Source organism: Chlorocebus sabaeus, chromosome 12, assembly GCF_047675955.1.
Source record: "Chlorocebus sabaeus isolate Y175 chromosome 12, mChlSab1.0.hap1, whole genome shotgun sequence".
NCBI lineage: Eukaryota > Metazoa > Chordata > Mammalia > Primates > Cercopithecidae > Chlorocebus > Chlorocebus sabaeus.
Window position 1 is genome coordinate 108,836,436 of NC_132915.1, and position 21,928 is coordinate 108,858,363.

At 49.8% G+C, this 21,928-nt stretch overlaps 1 protein-coding gene across 7 annotated transcripts; it reads right to left on the reverse strand.

The window, feature by feature from the left end:
* Positions 1-929: 929 nt before the first annotated feature.
* On the reverse strand, positions 930-21,102 carry ABO (ABO, alpha 1-3-N-acetylgalactosaminyltransferase and alpha 1-3-galactosyltransferase). 7 transcript variants are annotated; one of them, XM_008005794.3, is made up of 7 exons: positions 21,005-21,102; positions 7,433-7,502; positions 6,660-6,716; positions 5,111-5,158; positions 3,396-3,431; positions 2,706-2,840; positions 930-1,727 (listed from the first exon to the last, which is right to left on the reverse strand). In XM_008005794.3, exons 1-7 carry the CDS (start codon positions 21,030-21,032, stop codon positions 1,037-1,039), a joined length of 1,065 nt encoding a protein of 354 aa, XP_008003985.3. In that variant the 5' UTR covers positions 21,033-21,102; the 3' UTR covers positions 930-1,036. The 7 variants fall into 7 exon arrangements, with proteins under 7 accessions (XP_008003985.3, XP_072878167.1, XP_008003988.2 ...); XM_073022066.1 differs by lacking the exon at positions 21,005-21,102 and adding an exon at positions 8,318-12,652; XM_008005797.3 differs by lacking the exon at positions 6,660-6,716.
* Positions 21,103-21,928: the final 826 nt, after the last annotated feature.

The following is a 21,928-nucleotide window of genomic DNA, read 5'->3' on the forward strand; positions in this document are numbered from 1 at the left end:
TTCTATGTGTGTGTAATGGTGTGTCTCTGTGGTGGGGAGGGGGTGTGTGTGATTGTGTGTCTGTGTGTGTCTGTGTATGTGTGTGTAATGGTGTGTCTCTGTGGTGGAAAGGGGGTATGTGTGATTGTGTGTCTGTGTGTGTCTGTGTGTGTAATGGTTTGTCTCTGTGGGAGGGAGGAAGTGTGATTTTGTGTCTGTGTCTTTCTGTGTGTGTCTGTGTATGTAATGGTGTGTCTCTGTGGCAAGGAGGGGGTGTGTGATTGTGTATCTGTGTATGTAACAGTGTGTCTCTGTGGTGGGGAGGGAATGTGTGTGATTCTGTCTGTGCGTGCCTTTCTGTGTCTGTATATGTAATGGTGTGTTTCTGTGGCAGGGAGGGGGTGTGTGTGATTGTGTGTCTGTGTGTGTCTCTGTGGTAGGGAGGGGGTGTGTGTGATTTTGTGTTTGTGTGTGTCTGTGTATGTAATGGTGTGTCTCTGTGGTGGGAGGGTGTGTGATTGTCTGTGTATGTAACAGTGTGTCTCTGTGGTGGGGAAGGAATGTGTGTGATTGTGTCCATGTGTGTCTTTCTGTGTGTGTGTGTAATGGTTTGTCTCTGTGGCAGGGAGGGGGGTGTGTGTGATTGTGTGTCTGTGTGTGTCTGTGTATGCAATGGTGTATCTCTGTGGTGGGGAGGGGTATGTGTGATTGTCTGTGTGTGTCTGTGTATGTAATGGTGTGTCTCTTTGGCGGGGAGGGAATGTGTGTGATCGTGTGTCTGTGTGTCTTTCTGTGTGTGTCTGTGTATGTAATGGTGTGTCTCTGTGGCGGGGAGGGAATGTGTGTGATCGTGTGTCTGTGTATCTGTGTGTGTCTGTGTATGTAATGGTGTGTCTCTGTGGCGGGGAGGGGGTGTGTGTGATTTGAGGTGGGGGTGAGACCTAGGCTTCAGTTACTCGCAACAGGACAAAGGAAGCAGCGTTTACCCGTTCTGCTAAAACCAAGGGCGGGAGGGGGACGGGCTGCCGGCAGCCCTCCCAGAGCCCCTGGCAGCCGCTCACGGGTTCCGGACTGCCTGGTGGTTCTTGGGCACCGCCGCGAACCTCAGCTTCCTCAGGACCGCAGGCCAGCCCAGCAGCTGCTGGTCCCACAGGTACTCGGGGGAGAGCACCTTGGTGGGTTTGTGGCGCAGCAGGTACTTGTTCAGGTGGCTCTCGTCGTGCCACACGGCCTCGATGCCGTTGGCCTGGTCGACCATCATGGCCTGGTGGCAGGCCCTGGTGAGCCGCTGCACCTCCTGCACCAACCCCCCGAAGAACCCCCCCAAGTAGTAGAAATCACCCTCGTCCTTGGGGATGTAGGCCTGGGACTGGGGCCGGCGCTCGTAGGTGAAGGCCTCCCGGCTGCTTCCGTAGAAGGCGGGGTGCAGGGTGCCGAACAGCGAAGCCAGGATCTCCACGCCCACGTGGTCGCGGAACTCCATGTCCACGTCCACGCACACCAGGTAATCCACCTCGCTGAGGAAGCGCCGCTCGCAGAAGTCGCTGATCATCTCCATGCGGCGCATGGACACGTCCTGCCAGCGCTTATAGGCGCGCACCCCAAGCACCGACAGCTGCCGACCGGTCCCCAGCGCCACGCGCGGCACCGCGGCCGGTTGGTCGGTGAAGACGTAGTAGTGGACCCGGTGGCCCACCATGAAGTGCTTCTCCGCCGTCTCCAGGAACAGCTTCAGGAAGGCCACGTATCTGCAAGGCAGGCGAACGGGGGGCTGGGGGAGCAGCCAGCCGTGTGCCCCTGGGCTGCAGGAGGCCCGCCCTGCGTGCACCCACCAGCGGCCATTGGAAGGCTCAGAGCAGCAGATGCACCACGTTCTCCTGCCCTGTCCTGAGCGAGTCCTCGGGCTCCGACTCGCTTCATCCTCTTCTCAGCGATGGAGGGACCACCAGCACCCGCTCTTAGTAAGGAGGGCTGAGGGCAGGCGTCTGGAGGCTGGTAGCACGCCGCAGGCTGGCGCCCGCTTACTCTCCCTCAGCCTGGCCTGAGTCATGCCTCGCCACGCAGCTGTCACTCTTACGGCCAGGCCGGCCACGTGCCCCCTCATTATAAGCTGGCGCGAGGCCCCTACACGCCCGCCTCTGCACCCTAGAGCTTCCCCCTCCCAGGCTTGAACTGCATGTATTCCTAAGAGTAGGTCATTCCTGGACTCCCCACTGGATCAGGAACCAGGCCTACCATGTGGGGGAAGGGAACAAGGTGAACCCTGAAATAATAGGGGTGAGTAAGGGTTTGTTGAGGCCGCAAACCCCGAGTCCATGGTAAAACCTCTAGGCCCAAGTCAGGTGCCTCCCCCACCCCAAGACATTTTCTCCAACTGCCTCAGATGGCGGGTCCCTCCTTGAGGTCCCCCAGGGCCACCACCGTGGGGATGGGGAATCTCCCATCATTCCGCAAGTGTGCTCCTGAGGCCCCGAGTTTATGGAACAGGCATCGTGGCTGCTTTGCCCCAGCTGGCTCATTGGCAAACCACTCACAAGGGGTTTTACCGACCCGGCGAGCCCACGTGAGCTCAGTAAGATGCTGCGTGAATGAACTTTCCCATCTACCCTCTAGGAGGACAAGGCTGGCCGCCGCCCCGCTCTGTCTTGAACACAAGGGGAGACCTCAGTGTCTGTGGTCACTTGTCACTGCCTGGGTCTCTGCCCCCAGCCACCTCACTGACTTACTTTTTGATGGCAAACACAGTTAACCCGATAGTGGTGTTCTGGAGCCTGAACTGCTCGTTGAGGATGTCGATGTTGAACGTGCCCTCCCAGACAATGGGAGCCAGCCAAGGGGTCACGACAAGGACGTCCTTCCTACTGCACATGGAGAGAGACGTGGGGTCACATGGAGCTGGCAGGGTGCCACCCACCTGCGCCTCTGGCACACAGCCATCCCCACTTGGAAACTCCACTCAGCTTCCGCCCCCTCTGACCACCTTTCCAGAGGCAGCCACCCTTCCCCAGGAAACCAGCCAGAGGCAAATGCGACTCCAACTGGGCAAATCATTCCCAGCCCTCCCTCAACATTGGACCTGCCGCAACACAGAGGAAGCTGAGCTTTGCTGGCAAAGAGATAGAAACCACCCCTCCCCCGCACCCTCCCCCCGCTGCCCCTCCCCAGGAAGGAGGTACCTATCAGGCCTTTGCAGGGGCTTTGGTGAGCAAAGGGACAGGAAACAAGAGACGCAAGTCAAAGAAAGCAAAGGGAAAGAGGACAGTTGTGGGCCTCCGAATTCAGATGTCAGGAGAACCTGAGAGGAGAGAATGGCAAAGCAGCCCCAACTGAGATTTACATCAAGGAAACCGCCCTCTAATACCTTCAGAACAGCCCCTTGAGCTGCGTTCAGTCTCAGCTTCAGTAACTTTACTCACCAGGGTGTCAGCACCTTTGGCTGGGGGTAGACCATCCTGCAAGCACAAAGCGCCATCACGTGAGTTTGCGTGGAAAGCGTGGGATGCAGGTAAGCAGGGGGTGTGCACAGCTGCTGAACCGTGACCAGGCGTCAACCCTCCCGCTAAGGCCACACTCTCGGGCTGGAATCGCTGTGGCTGCACGGGGGCTGTGTCAGCTCATAATCCCAGGACCTCGGGGAAGGGCTGGAGCTCAGTCTCTGGTTCAGCGCTTGTAAACTGGCAAGAGGGACCAAGTGACCTCAGGGGCCATTGCTTTCCACTTAAGGCTGGGAGGGACGTAAGAGGTTGTGTCTTAATTCACTGTGGGCAGACAGGAGGCTAGGTGTGTGGCCTCTGTCCCTTGTTGTTCCCAGGGAAAGGCCCTGAGATGTGCAGACTGCCCCACCTGGGCCCGAAGCCTGCTGGGCCTCCTTGTGGGCTGGTGGCTTCCAGAGCCCGGCCTCCTCTCTGAGAAGTGGGGGAGGACCACCTGCTCCACGGTGGCACGAAGCACTGTCAGGTGCCACACGCAGCCTGTGGGGACGTGTGGGCCGCAGTGCTGTCCCCACCTAAAGTACTGTAGAGGGCCAGGAGGCATGAGCCAGGGCCATTTCAACTGTCAGTAATGGCCGCAATTTGAATGTCCAAGATGGCCTTTGAAAGCAGGGAGTCAGCAGAAAACAGGAAGGAAATTCTGACACTTGGTACAACCTGGATGGACTGTGAGGACATCACGCTCAGTGATTTCAGCCCATTATAAAAAGACAGTTACCGTTGATTCCACTTATAAAAGGAAGTTCGAGTAGTCAGACTCGTAGGAACAGACCATGGAATGGTGAGCTGGGGCAGGGGAAACGGAGTTGTTATTTTATGGGGACACAGCTTCAGTTTTGCAAGATGAAAAGAGTTCTAGAGATGGATGGTGGTGATGGCTGCACAGCGATGTGAATGGACTGAGCACTCCAAAATGACGAAGATGGCAAATTTTATGTTAAGTGTATTTTACCACAATTTAAAAAAAAAATCAAAAGCAGTGTGGCCAGCTTGGCATTGATTGCCTAGACTTTCTCGTCAGCACTGATATAGGCCCACATCCTGGGAAACAGGCCCCCAAGGCCCCAGACAGAACAGACCAGCTCATCATCCTCTTTAAAAGCCAATTTGAAGGCCAGGTGCAGGGGCTCACGCCTGTAATCCCAGCACTTTGGGAGGCCGAGGCAGGCGGATCATTTGAAGTCAGGCATTCAAGACTAGTCTGGCCAATGTGGTGAAATGCTGTCTCTGCTAAAAATACAAAAATTAGCCAGGTGTGGTGGTAGGCACCTGTAATCCCAGTTACTCGGGAGACTGAGGCAGGAAAACCACTTGAGCCCGGGAGACAGAGGTTGCAGTGGGCAGAGATGGTGCTACTGCACTCTAGCCTGGGCAACAGAGTGAGACTCCATCACACACACATACACAAAAGCCAGCAACACGCAGCTGGTCAAAACTGAAGCTCCAGTTCCATCGTGCTCTCTAAGTAGCTGCAGGATGAGGGCCAAGTCAGGGCAGAGACTGGGGAACGAACAGCCTCCTCCCTTGGAGCCACAGGAGGAAAGAGGACCTGCCCCAGCTCCCACATGCTTCTGTCCACACGCACACATGTGCCAGGGCTGCAGGACAATTCTGTGACATGGGAGGCACTGACATTATACCTTGGCAATGAGACACGCTGCAGACCGTCTGGTTCCCTAAAAGCCGTGCTGCAGAATGAGAACACAGGAGATGAAGTTTATTCCAGGAGCAGGATTTAGGGCACAAGTGCATGGAAGCCAGCTGAGGGTCCCAGTGGAAGGGACATAGCATCAGCCCTGGAGTGTGGAGCAGAGTCCACCAGAAATAGTCACAGAACAGCCATCACTGTGGCGATGGGCCTGGCATGGGCCCATGTGCCAGACCCTGTAATGGCCAACACTGCAGTCTGAGGTCTACGTTCGCAGAGCCTCACAGCCCACACATTCACCAGACACATCAAAGCCAAGGCCGGGCAGAGTGGAGTTTCAGAACATGTCTGCAAACCGTGAGGCCCCCTCCCATCAACAGATGGGGTCTGATATTCCGTGTTTCTAAGAAATAAAATGCAGCAGAAGTGATGCTGGGTGACTTGTGAAGCCAGGCCCTAAAAGGCGATCTGGTTTCTAGCTCATCTTTCTTGGGATATTGGTCTTGGAGCCTCCCAACAAAGCTGAGCAGGAGCCCAGGCCCCGGAGAGAGGCCCTAAGTAGGTGTCTCAGCTGAGAGCCAGCATCAACTGCCAGAGACACAGGGCAGTCTTTGCAATGACCCCAGTCACCGTCTGCCAATGCCTGCTGAGGCCCCAAAGTGAACCACCCAGCTGAGCCCAGTCTGCCCCAGGAGGCCCAGGGAGAGATAGTAATCAATGATTGTGATTGCTTTCCATGGATGGGGTGGTGTGTTCTGCAGCCATGGATCACTGACACAAGTGGAAATTAGCAGGCACGGCAGGGGAGAGACAAGAGTGGTCCCAGCAGAGGCCATAGCAGAGGCAAAGGCCTGGAGTCACGACAGCACGGCAGGTGGATGAGTGATAAGCCACTTTGGCTGGAGCATAGAGGGCGAGGGCAAAGGAGGGAGAGAAGAGGCTGGGGAGGTCAGGAAGGCAGGATCAGACCATGAAGAGCCTCCTACCTTATATTCTGGAAAGATCACTCCAGCTGCTGTGAGGAGAAAGGGGACAGGGCTGACGGGGATGGGGAGACAAGTCTGAGGCTGTTGCAGAGCTGAGGGCAGCCCTACCAGACCCCTGGAGCAGGACATCGAAGGCAGAGAGGCCAGTGGGCATGCGAGCTGCTGAAGAGCAGGGCTGCCAGGATTTGGGAACCCAGTGTAGGGGTGAGGGCAAAGGGAGAATTGAGGATGGCTGGTGGAAGGTGACTCGGGAGGCGGGATGAGGGCAGGGAGCAGAGACCGTGTGTGGTAACTCTGGGTAAGCCCGGAGTTGGGGAATGGAGGTCAGAAGGGAGGTCAAGGCTGACTCCAGAGATGTGGAGGCAGATGTATCCAGGTGACCCTTCAAGGCCACAGAATTGACCATGTCTATGCTGGGCAGAGCATCGAGAGGGGGCCTAGGCCTACCCATGTGTATGCCCAGAAGAGGGAGGGGGAGTTCCCAGAGTGGGACCCCAGCCCACAGCCAGCACCCCGGCCAGCATGGACGCTCCACCTGCCCTTCCCTGCACTCACCAGAACCCCTGTTCCAGGCTTCCTGGCATTAGGCTTCTGGGGCTTAGGACCCCGTAACTGCAGGAAGGAATTGTGCCAAGACTCAGGACACAGAACCAAGACTGCCTGTTCATCCCTTCCTCCAAAAAGCGCATGGTGTGGCCAGCAGCATGAGCACAGGAGTTCCTGGTGAAGCTGCAAGGCCTCGAGGCAGGCAGGGCAAGTTCTCAGCAAAGCTCAGGCGCCTTGCCACATCCCACACTGGGAGGTGGGTAGGAGGGTGGTCCCTGGGATATTGCTCATGTATGGGCACCTGCAGGAGCAGCAGAGCCCCACCCCGCGCCACCCGTGCATTGGTCAGTGTAGTCCCTAAGGCCACCTCAGGCAGTGTTTCCAGGCTGTATCCACAGATGCCCCAGTAGAGCCGGCAGGTGACTTCATTCTGTGGTTCTGGGGCCTTCTGTGTCTGGAGGCGACTAACAGCTTGGGACCCAGATTTGCCTTCCCCATCGCCAGCCACACAACTGTGGGCAAGAGGCTTGCTCTCCCAGTCCCAGACTCCCCACTTAGGAAAATTTTAAATGGGAGGGAGATGAGCCCGTTGCCCAGGTGAGGCTTAAATAAGGGAGCAAGTAAACACACCCTCCACCAGAGCTGGACGCGGGCAGCAACTGTCCTTAGGACCCTGATGATTGTGATACTTGCTGGACTCAGGGGGGCCCCATGGGTCTGATTGGCTGCTGTGGCCACTTCTCCCCAAACCAGGCCAGCCTCGATGGTCAAGTGTGTCTTACCCAAACAAGACCAAGACCAGCATCACTAGGAAAAGGATCATAGGTAGAAATGTGTAGCATTTTGGTTTTCCTGGAAAACAGGAGTGGAAAAATCAGATTACTCACCTTCCTTCTCTCACCTGCCCCACTTTACCTGTCCTGTCTTGTGATTCAGGCCCCATGCCCTGTGACGGGTCTTCACCTGCCAAGATGGTCCCTCTGCCCCACAGGTGATGCTCTGAACCCCACCTGGTATCTCCAAACCCAGTCCAGATCCGGCCCTCCTCCCACTCAGAGAAGAGGGAGGCGGTCTGCTCCTCCCAGTGCATCAGCCCGACCGCTCCTGCAGACTCTGAGAGTCACCCTGGCTTCCCAATGACCTTCTTCCACTCAGCACCCCCTTCCCCTGGGAGACCGGAACGAACCACACTGAAATGGCACCTCGAGGTCACCGTTGAATCCACCGAGGGAGGCCAGGACAGCTTCATGGCCAGGCTGAGCCAGGAGCCCAGACCAGTTCCTGCCAGCGAGAGGAGCCACCAACTTCCCCTAGTATCTCCCTGCCCTCTCAGAGGCTCCTGCCCTGGAAACAATCATTGTCTTTCTTTTAAGGTGATTTTTATGTATATTAAAGTGGTGTACAGTAGTTCCCTCTTATCCACGCCTTCGCTTGCTGGAGTTTCTGTTACCCATGGTCAACCAAAGCCCAATAATAGGTGAGTATAGTACAGTAAAATATTTTGAGGACAGGTCTGGTGGCTCATGCCTATAATCCCAGGACTTTGGGAGGCTGAGCCAGGAGAATTGCTGGAAGCCAGGAGTTCTAGACCAGCCTGGGCAACATAGTGAGAACTCATTTCTGTGGGGGAAAAAAAAAAAAAATTAGCGGGGCATAGCGGTGCACACCTTGGGTCCCAGGAGGCTGAGGTGGAAGGATCACTTGAGGAGGTGAAGGCTGCAGTGAGCCATGACTGCACCACTGCGCTCCCGCCTGGGTAGCAGAGTGATTGCTTTAAAAATAAACAAAACAACAACAATAAAAACCCCACAAACTAAGATATATACACATATTTTTTTAGAGAGAGATCACATTCACATAACCTTTATTACAGTATATTGTTTTCATTTTTGAGACAGAGTTTCGCTCTTGTTTCCCAGGCTGGAGTGCAAAGGCGCAACTGCAGCTCACTACGGCCTCCGACTCTGGGGTTCAAGCAATTCTCCTCCCTGAGCCTCCCAAGTGGCTGGGTTTACAGGCATCCACCACCACACCTGGCTAATTTTTTGTATTTTTAGTAGAGATGGGTTTCACCATGTTGGCCAGGCTGGTCTCGTACTCCTGACCTCAGGTGATCCACCTGCCTCTGACAGTATATTGTTATAATTGTTCTATTTTATTATTAATTATGGTTGTTAATCCCACCCTGTGCTTAACTGATAAATTAAACTCTATCATAGGTATGTGTGTATAGGAGAAAACATGCTCTCTATAGGGCTTGGTACTATCCGTGGTTTCAGACATCACTGGGGATCTTGGAACGTATCCCCCGCAGTAAGAGGGGACTTCTGTTTTCATGAGGGCAAGCCTGAAGGGTGTCTATCTCCCGGCCCAGTTCCTATTCCTTCCCCTGAAATCAGTCCCTTTCAACTAATTCATCTGTTACTTCTTATCTTATAATGCTTGTGTGTATTTACCTCCACCTTTCTAAATCCTGTAACCATGAAACAATTTATCTGGAACAGCTTCCTGAAACAGAAACGTGGGAGGCAACATTTGAACTTTACATGTCCTAAATGATTTTGACCATTTTTGTAGTTGGTAGATTGTTTGGCTGTAGGGAAATCTCAGTGGAAATAATTTTCCTTCAATTTGGCAAAAATGGTTCCATTTTTAAAAACTTTGAAAATCAATTTCATTTGAGGGAGAACTTACATCCAATGAAATGTACCCACTTTAGGTATACAGTTTTGATTTCACACAATGTAGGTACACGTGTAATCAGCACCCCAAACAACATATACACATTTTCATCACCCCAGTAAGGTCCCTCCTGACCCCGGCAACCACAGATCTGATTTCACGGCGTCTCCCATAAACAGAATCGTCTGACAATATGCTCTTTTACGTCTGGCTGTATCACACGGCATGCTGTTTTGAAGATTTACCTATATCGTCATGTGTATCAATTGTTCGTTCTTTTTTATTGCCGAGAAGCACGCCATTGTTAATCCGCCACAATTCGTTTGTCCTGTCTCCTATTGACAGACACTTCAGTTTTTTTCACTGTTTGGGGCCACTAGCAATAAAGTTTCTGTAAATACCCATGTGCAGGTATTTGTGGACCTGTGTTTTCACTTCCCTTGAGTAAACACGAAGGAGTGGAAAAGATGGGTCACATGGTAAGTATATGTTTAACTTTGTAAGAAACTGCCAAACTGTGTTCCAAAGTGGTGACTGAATTTTCCATTCCCACCAGGAATGTATGAGAGCCATGGGTGCTCCACTTTCTTGCCAATACTTAATGGTCACTCTTTTATGCTTTAGTCATGCTAGTGGATGAGTAGTGATATCTAATTGTGGCCAATGACTAATTGTGGTCAATCATCTTTTCATGTATTTATTGGCCATTTGTTTGTTTCTTATGAAGCCTGTCCAAGTCTTTAGCTCATTTTATTAGTATTTATTTATTTACTTATATATATTTTTGGGGGACGCGGTCCCACTCTAGTTGCCCAGAGTGTGGTGGCACGATCATGGCTCACTGCAGCCTTGACTTCCTGGGCTCAGGTGATCCTCCCACCTCAGCCTTTTGAGTAGCTGGGACTACAGGCATGCACCACACCTAGCTAATTTTTGTGATTTTGGTAGAGATAGGGTTTCACCATGCTGCCCAGGCTGGTCTTGGGAACTCCTGGACTTAAGCGATCCACCCCTCAGCCTTCCAATGTGCTGGGATTCCAGGCATAAGCCACCTCCCCCAGCCCTTTATTTTTATTTTTTTTAGAGACAAGATCTTTCTCTGTCACCCAGACTGGAGTGCAGTGGCACGATCACAGCTCACTGCAACCTTGAACACCTGGGCTTAAGCAATCTTTCCCCCTCAGCCTCCTGATTAGGTGGGACTATAGACATGCACCAACATGCCCGGCTAATTATTTTACTTTTTGTAGACACTGGGTCTCATTATAAATTGTTTCTCTTTTTATTATTGAGCAGTAGAATTCATTTCTGTATTTTGGATACAAGTCCTTTGCCAAATACAAATATTACACATATTTTCTCGCCACAGAAAGACAGATACTGCATGTTCTCACTTATCTGTAGTATTGAAACATCAAAACAATTAAACTCATGGAAATAGAGAATAGAAGGATTGTTCGCAGAGACTTGGAAGGGTAGTGGCAGGGGTGGGAAGGTATGTAGGGATGGTTAATGGGTACAAAAAAATAGAAAGAATGAATAAGACCCAGGGAGACTATAGTCAATAATAATTTAATTGTACATTTAAAAATAACTAAAAGAGAGGCCGGGCACAGTGGCTCACACCTGTAATCTCAGCACTTTGGGAGGGAGAGGCAGGTGGATCATCTGAGGTCAGGAGTTCAAGACCGGCCTGGCCAACATGGTGAAATCTCATCTCTACTAAAAATACAAAAACTAAGGCCAGGCGTGGTGGCTCATGCCTGTAATCCCAGCACTTTGGGAGGCCAAGGCAGGTGGATCACAAGGTCAGGCATTTGAGTCTAGCCTGACCGACATGGTAAAACCCCCGCCTCTACTAAAAATACAAAAAATTAGCCAGGCGTGGTGGCGCTTGCCTGTAATCCCAGCTACTTGGGAGTCTGAGGCAGGAGAATCTCTTGAACCTGGGAGACGGAGGTTGCAGTGAGCCAAAATTACACCACTATACACCAGCCTGGGCGACAGAGCGAGACTCCATCTCAAAAAAAAGAGAAAAAAAGTTTAAAAATACAAAAACTTGCTGGGCGTGGTGGTGGGCGCCTGTAGTCCCAGCTACTCAGGAAGCTGAGGCAGGAGAATCACTTGAACCTGGGCGGCGGAGGTTGCAGTGAGTTGCGACGGCGCCACTGCACTCCAAGTTGGGTGACAGAGCGAAGACTCCGTCTCAAAAAAAAAAAAAAAAAAAAAAAGAATAAAAATAACAAAAAGTAAGTATAATTGGATTGTTTGTAACACAAAGGATAATTGCTCAAGGGGATGAATACTAGTTCTCCTTGATGTGAATTTTCCATTGTATGAACCAAAATATCTCATGGACCCCATAAATATATACACTTACTATGAACCCATAAAAATGGAAAACAAAATACTTCTTAGGAAACAAATATTTTCTCTCAGTCTGTGGCTTATTTGTTCATTTTTCCTTAATTTTTCTTTTGAAGGGAAGTGTTAATTTTGATAAACTCTAATTTATCCTTATGAAAATGAAACCATTTTTAGGGCTTGAGCTTTTTTTGCCTCATCTATTAAATTTTTGCCTACCCCAAGTTCATGAATATTTTCACTTATTTTCTTCAGAATTCCATAATTTTCGTGTATGGTGTGAAAGGCTAAAGTCCCTTTCTTCCCCCAATGGATATCCAGTCATTTTAGCTATTTGAATTGAAAATACTTTCCTTTCTCCATCACATTACCTTAGCACCCTTATCAAAAAGTAACTATTTAAAAATCAATTGACTATATGTGTGTGGGTCTGTTTCTAAACTCTGCATTCTATTCCATTGATCTATGTGTCTATCCTAATATCAGCCTATTTGAATTACTGTAGCTGTGTAATCCACCTTGAAATCCAGCCTGGAAGGTAAATCTTCCAACTTTGCTTTTCATTTTCTAATTGTTTTGACTATTCGGAGACCTTTGCATTTCCATATAAATTTTAGAATCAGCTGTCAACTTTACAAAAATTTCTTCTGGAGTTTTAACTGAGATTACGTGGACTCTGTAGATCCATCTGGGGAGAAGTGACAGTTTAGCAATATAAGTCTTCCAATCCATGAGCATGATATGTTTCTGCATTTATCTATGTCTTCTTTAATTTTTGTCAGCAATATTTTGCAGCTTCGTGTTTTTTTATGACTTTTTTTTTTTTTTGTCAGGGTCTCACTGTGTAGCCCAGGCTGGAGTGCACTGCAATCTCTGCCTCCTGGGCGCAAGTCATCCTCTCACCTCAGCCTCCTGAGTAGCTGGGGCTACAGGTGCATGCCATCATGCCCAGCTAATTTTTTTCTTTCCTTTTTTTTTTTTTTTTTTTTTTTGTAGAGACAGGGTCTCACTATGTTTCCCAGGCTGGTCTCAAAGTTCTGGGCTCAAGTGATCTGGCCACCTTGGCCTCCCAAAGTGCTGGGATTACAGGTGTGCGCCATGGTGCCTGGTTTGTATTGCTGTTTTAACTGTATAGGCATTTCTCCTAATTTGGTAAATTATTCTCTAAGTATTTCATGTGTTATGATGTTACTGTAAATGGTATTTAAAATTTTTCATGGTTCAATTGATTGTGGCAAGTATTACAGAAAAATAATTGATTTATTCTTGTTTTTCTTTCTTTTTTTTTTTAGATGCAGTCTTGCACTGTTGCCCAGTCTGGAGTGCAGTGGTGTGATCTCCAGCCACTGCAACCTCTGCCTCCTGGGTTCAAGCAATTCTCATGCCTCAGCCTCCCAAGTAGATGGGATTACAGGCATGCACCACCACACTCAACTTTTTTTTTTTTTTTTGCATTTTTGTAAAGATGAAGTCTTGCCATGTGAGCCAGGCTGGTCTCGAATTCCTGGCTTCAAGTGATCTGCCCACCTCGGCCTCCCAAAGTGCTGGGATTACAGGCGTGAGCCACCACACCCGGCCTGATTTACTCATTGACTTTGTATCGTGAGACCTTGCTAAGTTGACTTAATTGATGGGCTCACAGCATAAACATATATATGACAATAATAGCACAGAGGAGCAAGGAGGCAATGAAGCTATTATATATACCGGAACAAGGAAAGGTCACCAGACAATAACTTGAATATACAGGAAGAAATCAAGAGTAAAGTCAGTGGTAAATATACAGTGTAATATAAAAGACTTGAAAAGTGTTTTACTCCTTACCTATCTTACTGAATTGAAAAGAAATAAGATTGTGTGAAACAATAATTATGACACCATGTTGTTGAGTTTATCACATATGTAGATGAACATATATGACAATAATACCCCAAACCACAAGCAAGGAGGGAGGAAATGTAGTTATATTGGAGTCAAGTTTCTGTATTTTACTAAAATTAGTATTAATCTGAAGTAGATCCCGATAAATTAAAATGCATATTGTAATCCCTGGAGCAAACACTAACAAAATAACTTTAAAATATACACTTGAAAAAGGGAATTTAAATGGTACACTAGAAAATACTTAATGCAAAAGAAGGTAGTAAAAGATGAACAGAAGAACAAAAAGGCATAAAACGTAGAAGACAAATTGTGACCTGATAGTTGGAAATCCAACCACAGCAACAGTAACGTTGAATGTGAATAGAATGAACATGCCGATCAAAAGGCAGAGATCCTTAGACTGGATTTTTTTTTTAAGCTTTGACTGTATGCTGCCTATGAGTGACATACTTTAGAAACAAAGATACAAATAGGTCAAAACAAAAGGATAGTAGATTTACTATGCAAACAACCATAAGGGAGCTTGAGGAGAAATACTAACATCGGACTAAATAGATTTTTTGTTTTTTTAAGACAGAGTCTCACTCTGTCACCCAGGTTGGAGTGCAGTGGCACGATCTCAGCTGACTGTAACCTCGGCCTCTCAGGTTCATGCAATTCTTGTGCCTCAGTTTTCCAAGTAGCTGGGATTACAGGCTCATGCCATCACAACTGGCTAATTTTTTTATATTTTTAGTAGAGATGGGGTTTCACCATGTTTATCAGGCTAGTCTCGAACTCCTGACCTCAGGTGATCCACCTGCCTTGGCCTCCCAAAGTGCTTGGATTACAGGCGTGAGCCACCACATCTGGCCAACTTGGTTAAGATCAAAAATCTTACTAGAGATAAAGAGACACATTCTGCCATGATATAAAGTCAATACATCAGGAAAATATAACAAGCAGAAATATATACACACCTGCCAACCTAGCCCCAAAATACATGAAGCAAAAACTCACAGAACTTGGGCCGGGCGCGGTGGCTCAAGCCTGTAATTCCAGCACTTTGGGAGGCCGAGATGGGCGGATCACGAGGTCAGGAGATCGAGACCATCCTGGCTAACATGGTGAAACCCCGTCTCCACTAAAAAATACAAAAAAAACCTAGCTGGGTGAGGTGGCGGGTGCCTGTAGTCCCAGCTACTCGGGAGGCTGAGGCAGGAGAATGGCATAAACCAGGGAGGCGGAGCTTGCAGTGAGCTGAGATCCGGCCACTGCACTCCAGCCTGGGCGACAGAGCGAGACTCCGTCTCAAAAAAAAAAAAAACAACAAAAAACAAAAAACAACCTCAGAGAACTGAAGGGTGAAACAGTCAATTCAACCATAATGGTTGGGCAGGGCATGGTGACTCACACCTCTAATCCCAGCACTTTGGGAGGCTGAGGCGGGTGGGTCATTTGAGCCCAGGATTTCGTGACCAGCCTGAGTAACATGGCAAAACCCTGTCTCTACAAAAAAAAAAAAAATACAAAAATCAGCCAGGCATGATGCTGCTTGCCTGTAGGTGCAGCTACTCAGGAGGCTGAGGTGACCTGAGCCTTGGGGGGGTGGGGCTGCAGTGAGCTGTGATCACACCACTGCACTCCGGCCTGGGTAACCAAGTGAGACCTTGTCTCAAAAGAAAATCCAAAAAACACTAATTGGACACCAAAATCCTACCCCACTCTCAATAATGGATAGAATAATTAGAAAATCAGTAGATACAGACGACTTGACATCACACTAGACACCAACTGACATCTCTGGAACACTCCACCTGGCAAGAGCAGAAGTCACGTTTTCCTCAAGTGCACATGGAACAGTCTCCAAGGTCAATCATAGGGTGGACCATAAAATAAGTCTTGAGAAATTCTAAAGGACTGATATACACAAGGTTTCTTCACTAACCACAGGGGAATGAAATTAGAAATTAACAAAAGACATTTGGGAAATCTACAAATATGTAGAACTTAACACACTTCTAAATAAGCAATGGGTCAAAGAAAATCAAAATATACTCTGAGCTGAATGAAAATGTAAACATGACATACCAAAATTTATGAGATATAACTAAAGCTGTGTTTCAAGGGAAATTTATAGCTGTAAATGTCTAAATTAGAAAAAAAATCTTAAATCAGCATGTAAGCTTCCATTGTAAGTAACTACAAAAAGAAATGACAGAACAAATTAAACTCAAAGTGAGAAGGGAAATTAATAAATATTAGAGTAGAAACCAATGAACTAGAGAACAGAAAGAAAAAGATAAAGTAAAAACAATCAAATATCAATTCTCTGAAAAGATCAACAGAATTGACAAAGATTTAGCTAGATTGACCAGAGAGAGAGAGAACACAAATAACTAAAATCAGGACTAAAAGAGGAGACACCAATTCCAATCTTAAAGAAATTAAAAGGATTTCAAAGAAATACTATAGACAACTGTTTGCCAACAAATTATGCAAATTAGGTAAAATGGACAGATTCTTACACATAAACAAGAAAGCAGTTAGAAGAAAATATAAGATTAAATCTTTGGGACATTGATTAAGATTTCTTAGATATGATGCCAGATGCACAATTAATAAAAGAAAAAGTTAATAAATTGGAATGCATCAAAATGTAAAATTTTGTACTTCAAAACACCAATAAGAAAGTGTTAAGACAAACTATTGATGGAGTGAAAATATTTGCAAATCATATATCTGGTGTGTGTGTGTATATATATATATCTGATACTGTATATTCAGTATATGTAAAGAACTCTCAAAACTGAACAAAGGAAACAACTCAATTTTTAAAAGGCAAAACATTTCAACAGGCATTTCACTTACGTATACAAATGGCTAAAAAGCACAAGAAAAGACACTTGCCATAATTTGTCATTGGGGAAATGTAAATCAAAACTATAATGAGATATTACCTTTTACCCACAAGAATGGTATGTATTGCTACAGATGTACAGAAAGTGGAACCCTCAGCCAGGTGCAGTGGCTCGCGCCTGTAATCCCAGGACTTTGGGAGGCCAAGGTGGGCAGATCAGTTGAGCCCAGGAGTTTGAGAACAGCCTGGGCAACATGGCAAAATCCCATCTCTACAAAAAATATAAAAATTAGCTGGATGTGGTAGTACTCACCTGTAATCCCAGCTACTCAGGAGGCTGAGGTGGGAGGAGCAATTGAGCCCAAGAGATTGAGGCTGCAGTGAGCCAAGATCATGCCATTGCACACCAGCCTGGGTGACAGAGTAAGACCTTGTCTCAAAAAAAGAAAAAAAAAGAAAATCAGAACCACTATACACTGGTGATGGGAATGTGATGTGGGGCAGTCACTTTGGAAAAGTTTGCTAGTTTCTTAAAATGTTAAATATTTATTTCCTGTATGACTCAGCAATTCCACTGCTGGGTATCAACCCAAGAGATATGAAAACATATGTCCACACAAAGTCTTGTACATGAATGTTCATAGCAGTGTTGTGCAGTTTAAAATAGCTAAAAAAGGCTGGGGGTGGTGGCTCAAGCCTGTAATCCCAGCACTTTGGGAGGCCGAGGCGGGTGGATAGTGAGGTCAGGAGATTGAGACCATCCTGGCTAACATGGTGAAACCCCATCTCTACTAAAAAATACAAAAACTAGCCGGGCGAGGTGGCAGGCGCCTGTAGTCCCAGCTACTCGGGAGGCTGAGGCAGGAGAATGGTGTAAACCCGGGAGGCGGAGCTTGCAATGAGCTGAGACCTGGCCACTGCACTCCAGCCTGGGCAACACAGCGAGACTCCATCTCAGAAAAAAAAAAATTGCCAAAAAAGCTGAAAGAGCCAAAATGTCCTTTAACTGATGAATGGATAAACAAAATGTGGTCTACCCGCACAATGGATTATTCAGCAATAAAAAGGAATTAAATACTGATACATATTACAACATACATGAATCTCAGAAACATTATTCTAAGTGAAGGAAGTCAGGTGCAAAAGACTGTGTAACATAGGACTCCATATGAATTGTCCAGAAAAGGCAAATCTACAGACAGGAAGTGATTGTCTGAGGCCAGGTGGGAATGGGGAATGACTGCAAAGGAGTTCCAGGGAGTTTTGAGGGGCTGGGGATGAAAAAGTTATAAAATTTATTTCACAACTCTGTAAACTAACTGAAAATAATTCATTTGAAACAGGTGGGCCGGGCGCGGTGGCTCAAGCCTGTAATCCCAGCACTTTGGGAGGCCGAGACGGGCGGATCACAAGGTCAGGAGATCGAGACCATCCTGGCTAACACGGTGAAACCCCGTCTCTACTAAAAAATACAAAAAAAAGCTAGCCGGGCGTGGTGGCGGCGCCTGTAGTCCCAGCTACTCGGGAGGCTGAGGCAGGAGAATGGCGTAAACCCGGGAGGCGGAGCTTGCAGTGAGCTGAGATCCGGCCACTGCACTCCAGCCTGGGCGACAGAGCCAGACTCCATCTCAAAAAAAAAAAAAAAAAAAAAAAAAAAAAAAAAAAAAAAAGAAACAGGTGAATGTTATGGCATGTCAATGACACATCAATAAAGCTATTTCTTTTAATGGTGCCATCAACCCCAGCCCATTGACCCTAAACTGAAGGAAGACAGATGCTAGATGTGTTCAGTAGGGCTCCATCAAAGTTGATTTTTTGAAGTTGTGGGCACCATTCCAAGTGAGGCCAGGTCAGGTCTTACCAACGCAGGTCTCCATAACAACTGTCTTAGTACTGATTGTGTGGTTAAGGTAAATATTAAAAGCCAGTGCCCTTATACAAAGGCTGAAATGTAACAAAATGCTACCAAGAGTTTTGCCTAGACCTTTCCTGGGCCTTCAAGCATGACAAAATAAAGGAATTCTTAACAGGACTCATTTAGGATTAAACACATTTTATTGGGGGTCTGAAGAAACTCCCCAGACCTCCACAAATAGGCTTACTGGGGGTCTGAAGGAACTCCCCAAACTCCCACGATTTAGGAGACAACATAAGGGTTTTAGATTAAGTAAATTTACTGAGGATGCAGAGGAAGGTCTTCAGGACTCAGACCTTAGGTATAGATTAAAAGAAGTCAATTACTTATGTCTTTAGATGAATGCACACTTACACGTAGACACATAGCTTAGAAGGTATATAAGCTCTGGAAAACTGTAATTTTGAGTTGGTCTGGCGATAATTTCCAGGTCTTATCCTTGTAACTGGTTACAGAAATAAAAACTCTCTTCCTCCCCTGTTCATCTGCATCTCATTATTGGACTGTGAGAAATAGCAGCCCACCCTCAGTTTGGTCCAGGAACAGTTTGATCCCTTCTTGGCCAATCTCTGGTGAAACCCACCAGAATGGAGGAGAGCCGGGACCCGGTGCACTGTCAGCTTCCAAAATTCCTTCACATGGTCTCAGTCCTCCAGGGATTATGATGGGTGTGAAGGAGCTGGGCATTCTCTAAGGAGCCAGCATACGACACCCAGCTCACCACCCACCAACCGCATCCTCACTGTCATCTCCAAGGCTCTTTCATGTCCTCTTCCTGCCTTTCGGGGGGCCACTCCCTCTGAATCCACCACCCTGCCCTCCCCAACAAGCCTGACTGATTTCTGGAGCAGGGCCTTCCCCCATGTGAGCTCTTCTCCCTGACATGCTCATGCCCTAGATTTCCACACACTGGGTCCCTCTCCATTGGTGTCCCTAGGGACACCTGCTCACCAGCTCCCGGCTGCAGGCACGTTCTAGCACAGGCCTGCTTGTTCTCATCAGTGTTCAACCAACATTGGTTGAATCACTAAATCAACATGCAGAATGTGGGTAACCTGAGAATGGGCACTCACTTGCCAGGTTTCTCAAAAGACCTAACCTGTTAGTCTTCAAGATGTTTGTCTTGGGTGCGGTCATGGGCCAGACCCAATACCAGAACCCCAGGAGGATGGAGACCAACTGCCGAGTCCCTGCTCCTCCAAGGCTCCCTGACATGAGACCAGCTAAGACAGCATAACCCATGGGGCAGGACAGGCTCCTGGGGTGGCAGCTGTGTTCATCATCTTGACTGGGTCAAGATGTATCCAGCTGTTCCTTTTATGTGCAGTTTATTGTATACATCTGTTGAAACATATCAAGACAAAAACAGGGAACAAAAAAAGGAAACAAAGACCACAAAGGAGGGACAGGGAAGAACCCGGAACGCGCTGGCAGCACAGGGAAGAGGCAGGTGTTTGCAATCAGACCTGAGTTCCAGGTCCCACTCAGCCCTTCCTGCTTGGGACCAGAGCACTGTCCCAGATCTCTCCAAACCTGTTTTCCCATGGGTGAAAGAATGGCTCGGGAAGGATTTACTGTTCTTTCCTGAGAACTCAGCAGTATTGAACACAGTGCTGCCTCACAGTAAACACTGACAAATGGTGAGCATTGTTGAGGGCAGGGCCTCGACCTACCACCACACCCAGTTTTCTTCATGAATTTTCCACTCCTCTGCCTCGCGCACCTCTGGGGCTGCACCTCCCGGGCAGGAGCCCTCACAAACTCAGGCCTCAGTGTGCCTTATCCCCCACCTGATTCCAAATCAAAATAAAACATTTCTCTCCCCAAATGTGTACACAGCACTCCTCTAAATTAAAGGGCTGTGTGCTGGCTCTGAGCACCCCACCTGGCTCTCCCTGGCCTTTGGCGCTGGGGTTCACTGGCCTGCAGCCTGCGCCCCATGGTCCTGCATTCTGCATCCCTCCCTCTGAAGCGATGTCGTTGTCTGGGTAAATACCCAATTCATCTTCTGGCCCCAAGAAAATTAAGGACAGGTGATCCACCCTCGGCCTTCCAAAGTGCTGGGATTACAGACCTGAGTCACCGCTCCCAGCTGCCTAAATAATTTCTTCTTAACTCCTTTATCACCTGAACGCCCGGGGCGCAGTTCCCCAGTCACGCTTGGGCATTGAACTTGCCCACCTCGCCTTCTCGAGGCGCCTCCGCGTTTACGGTATGGAGGCTGTTCACGGCCAACCCGGGTAGGGCTGGCGGCCAGGCAGGGCAGCCCGGAGCCTCGTCCTCGTCCAGGGTCAGGCGGTCGGCGCTGAAAATAGCAGCTCATGGAAGGCGGGGAGCGGGGAGCCGGGAGGGTGGAGCGGAAAGAGGCCGGAGACCTCCACGGCGTCGGGGTACCCCGCCCTCACCGGGACCCGGGGACCCCGGAGACGAGCCCCCCGGCCAGGCTGCGCCACCGCGCCCATCCTGCTTTCGGGTCCCAGGCACCCACAGCGCGGCCGCGCCCACCTGCCAGCCGGCTCCCCAGGACCCAGGGTCTCGGAGGCTGGGGTGGCGGCCAGCCTGAAGTCTCGCGGCCCTGAGCGCGCCCCCCGGCCCGGCTGTCGGGTGCACCCCGGATTTCCGGCCTCCGCGGCTCCCTCGCGGGCACCCGGGGCCGAGACCCGCACTCACCAGTCAGCGTCTGCAGCAGCTCGGCCATGGCTCAGCGTCTGGTCTCCGCCGCCGCCTTCCGCCCGGCAGCCCTGGGGCGGGGAGAGCTCGAGGCGCCCCCTCCCGGCCCGCGCCGCCCGCCGCCCGCCGCCCGCCGCCCCGACTTGCCGAAGCCGGACTCGGGTGGGGACAGCGAGGCGCGGGAGACGGCCGGGGGTCCCCAGGGACCCCTGCTAGGAATGGACGGCGCCTCCTCGCGCGCGCCCCCATGGGACCCGCGCGCCCCTCGCAGCCCTGGTCCCCTGGAGCCGTGTTACTGCATCCCGCCCGGGGCCGAGCCGCTCCGGGTGCCCCTGAAGCCCCGCCCCCGGGGGACCCCTTAACGCCCTGTCCCCGGGGCGGGGGCGACCCCCTGACATCCTGCTCCCCCGGGGGTGCGGGGGAGACGAACCCCTGAAGCTCCAGCCCCAGAACCACGACCCCCGGCTTCCCAGCTCGCACGCGCCGGGCCCTCCAGCCCAGCAGGACCCTGTGCCCCGCGCCCGCGACGCCCCCCTGGGCAGAGTCGCTCCCCCGGCCCAGGCCTGCGGCCCCACGGAGCTCTGCGCCCCGCACACTGAGGAACCTTCGCGTTCCGGATGCGTTCGAGTCCCCTTCTGGCGCCCGCCCCGGGCCCTGAGGCCCCTTTGCGGACCTCAGTTCCGCGGACTAAGCCCTGCTCCGCCCAGCCACGACCCCAACCCTTGCCTGGCCTCCGCCCAAGGAAGCCCAGGAGAGGGCGGCGGCAGCGGCAGGGACTGGGGAGAGCGTGCCCCACAGTGAAGAGAAGGAATCTCCCGAAGGCTCCAGGAGACATCCCAGAGGCTTCTTCTTGCTTTTGCTGGTATCTCTCTGAGGGGTTTACACTGATACCCCGTTCACAGGACCCTGATCCCGTCCCGCCCT

Coding starts and splice junctions, on each gene's coding strand:
- ABO (XM_008005794.3), bottom strand. CDS start 21,032: ATGGCCGAGCTGCTGCAGACGCTGACTG. Junction 5,159..6,659: donor AGCCTGGAACAGGGGTTCTG/GTGAGTGCAGGG, acceptor CTCATTCTGCAG/CACGGCTTTTAGGGAACCAG. Junction 2,841..3,395: donor CCAAAGGTGCTGACACCCTG/GTGAGTAAAGTT, acceptor CTCCATGTGCAG/TAGGAAGGACGTCCTTGTCG.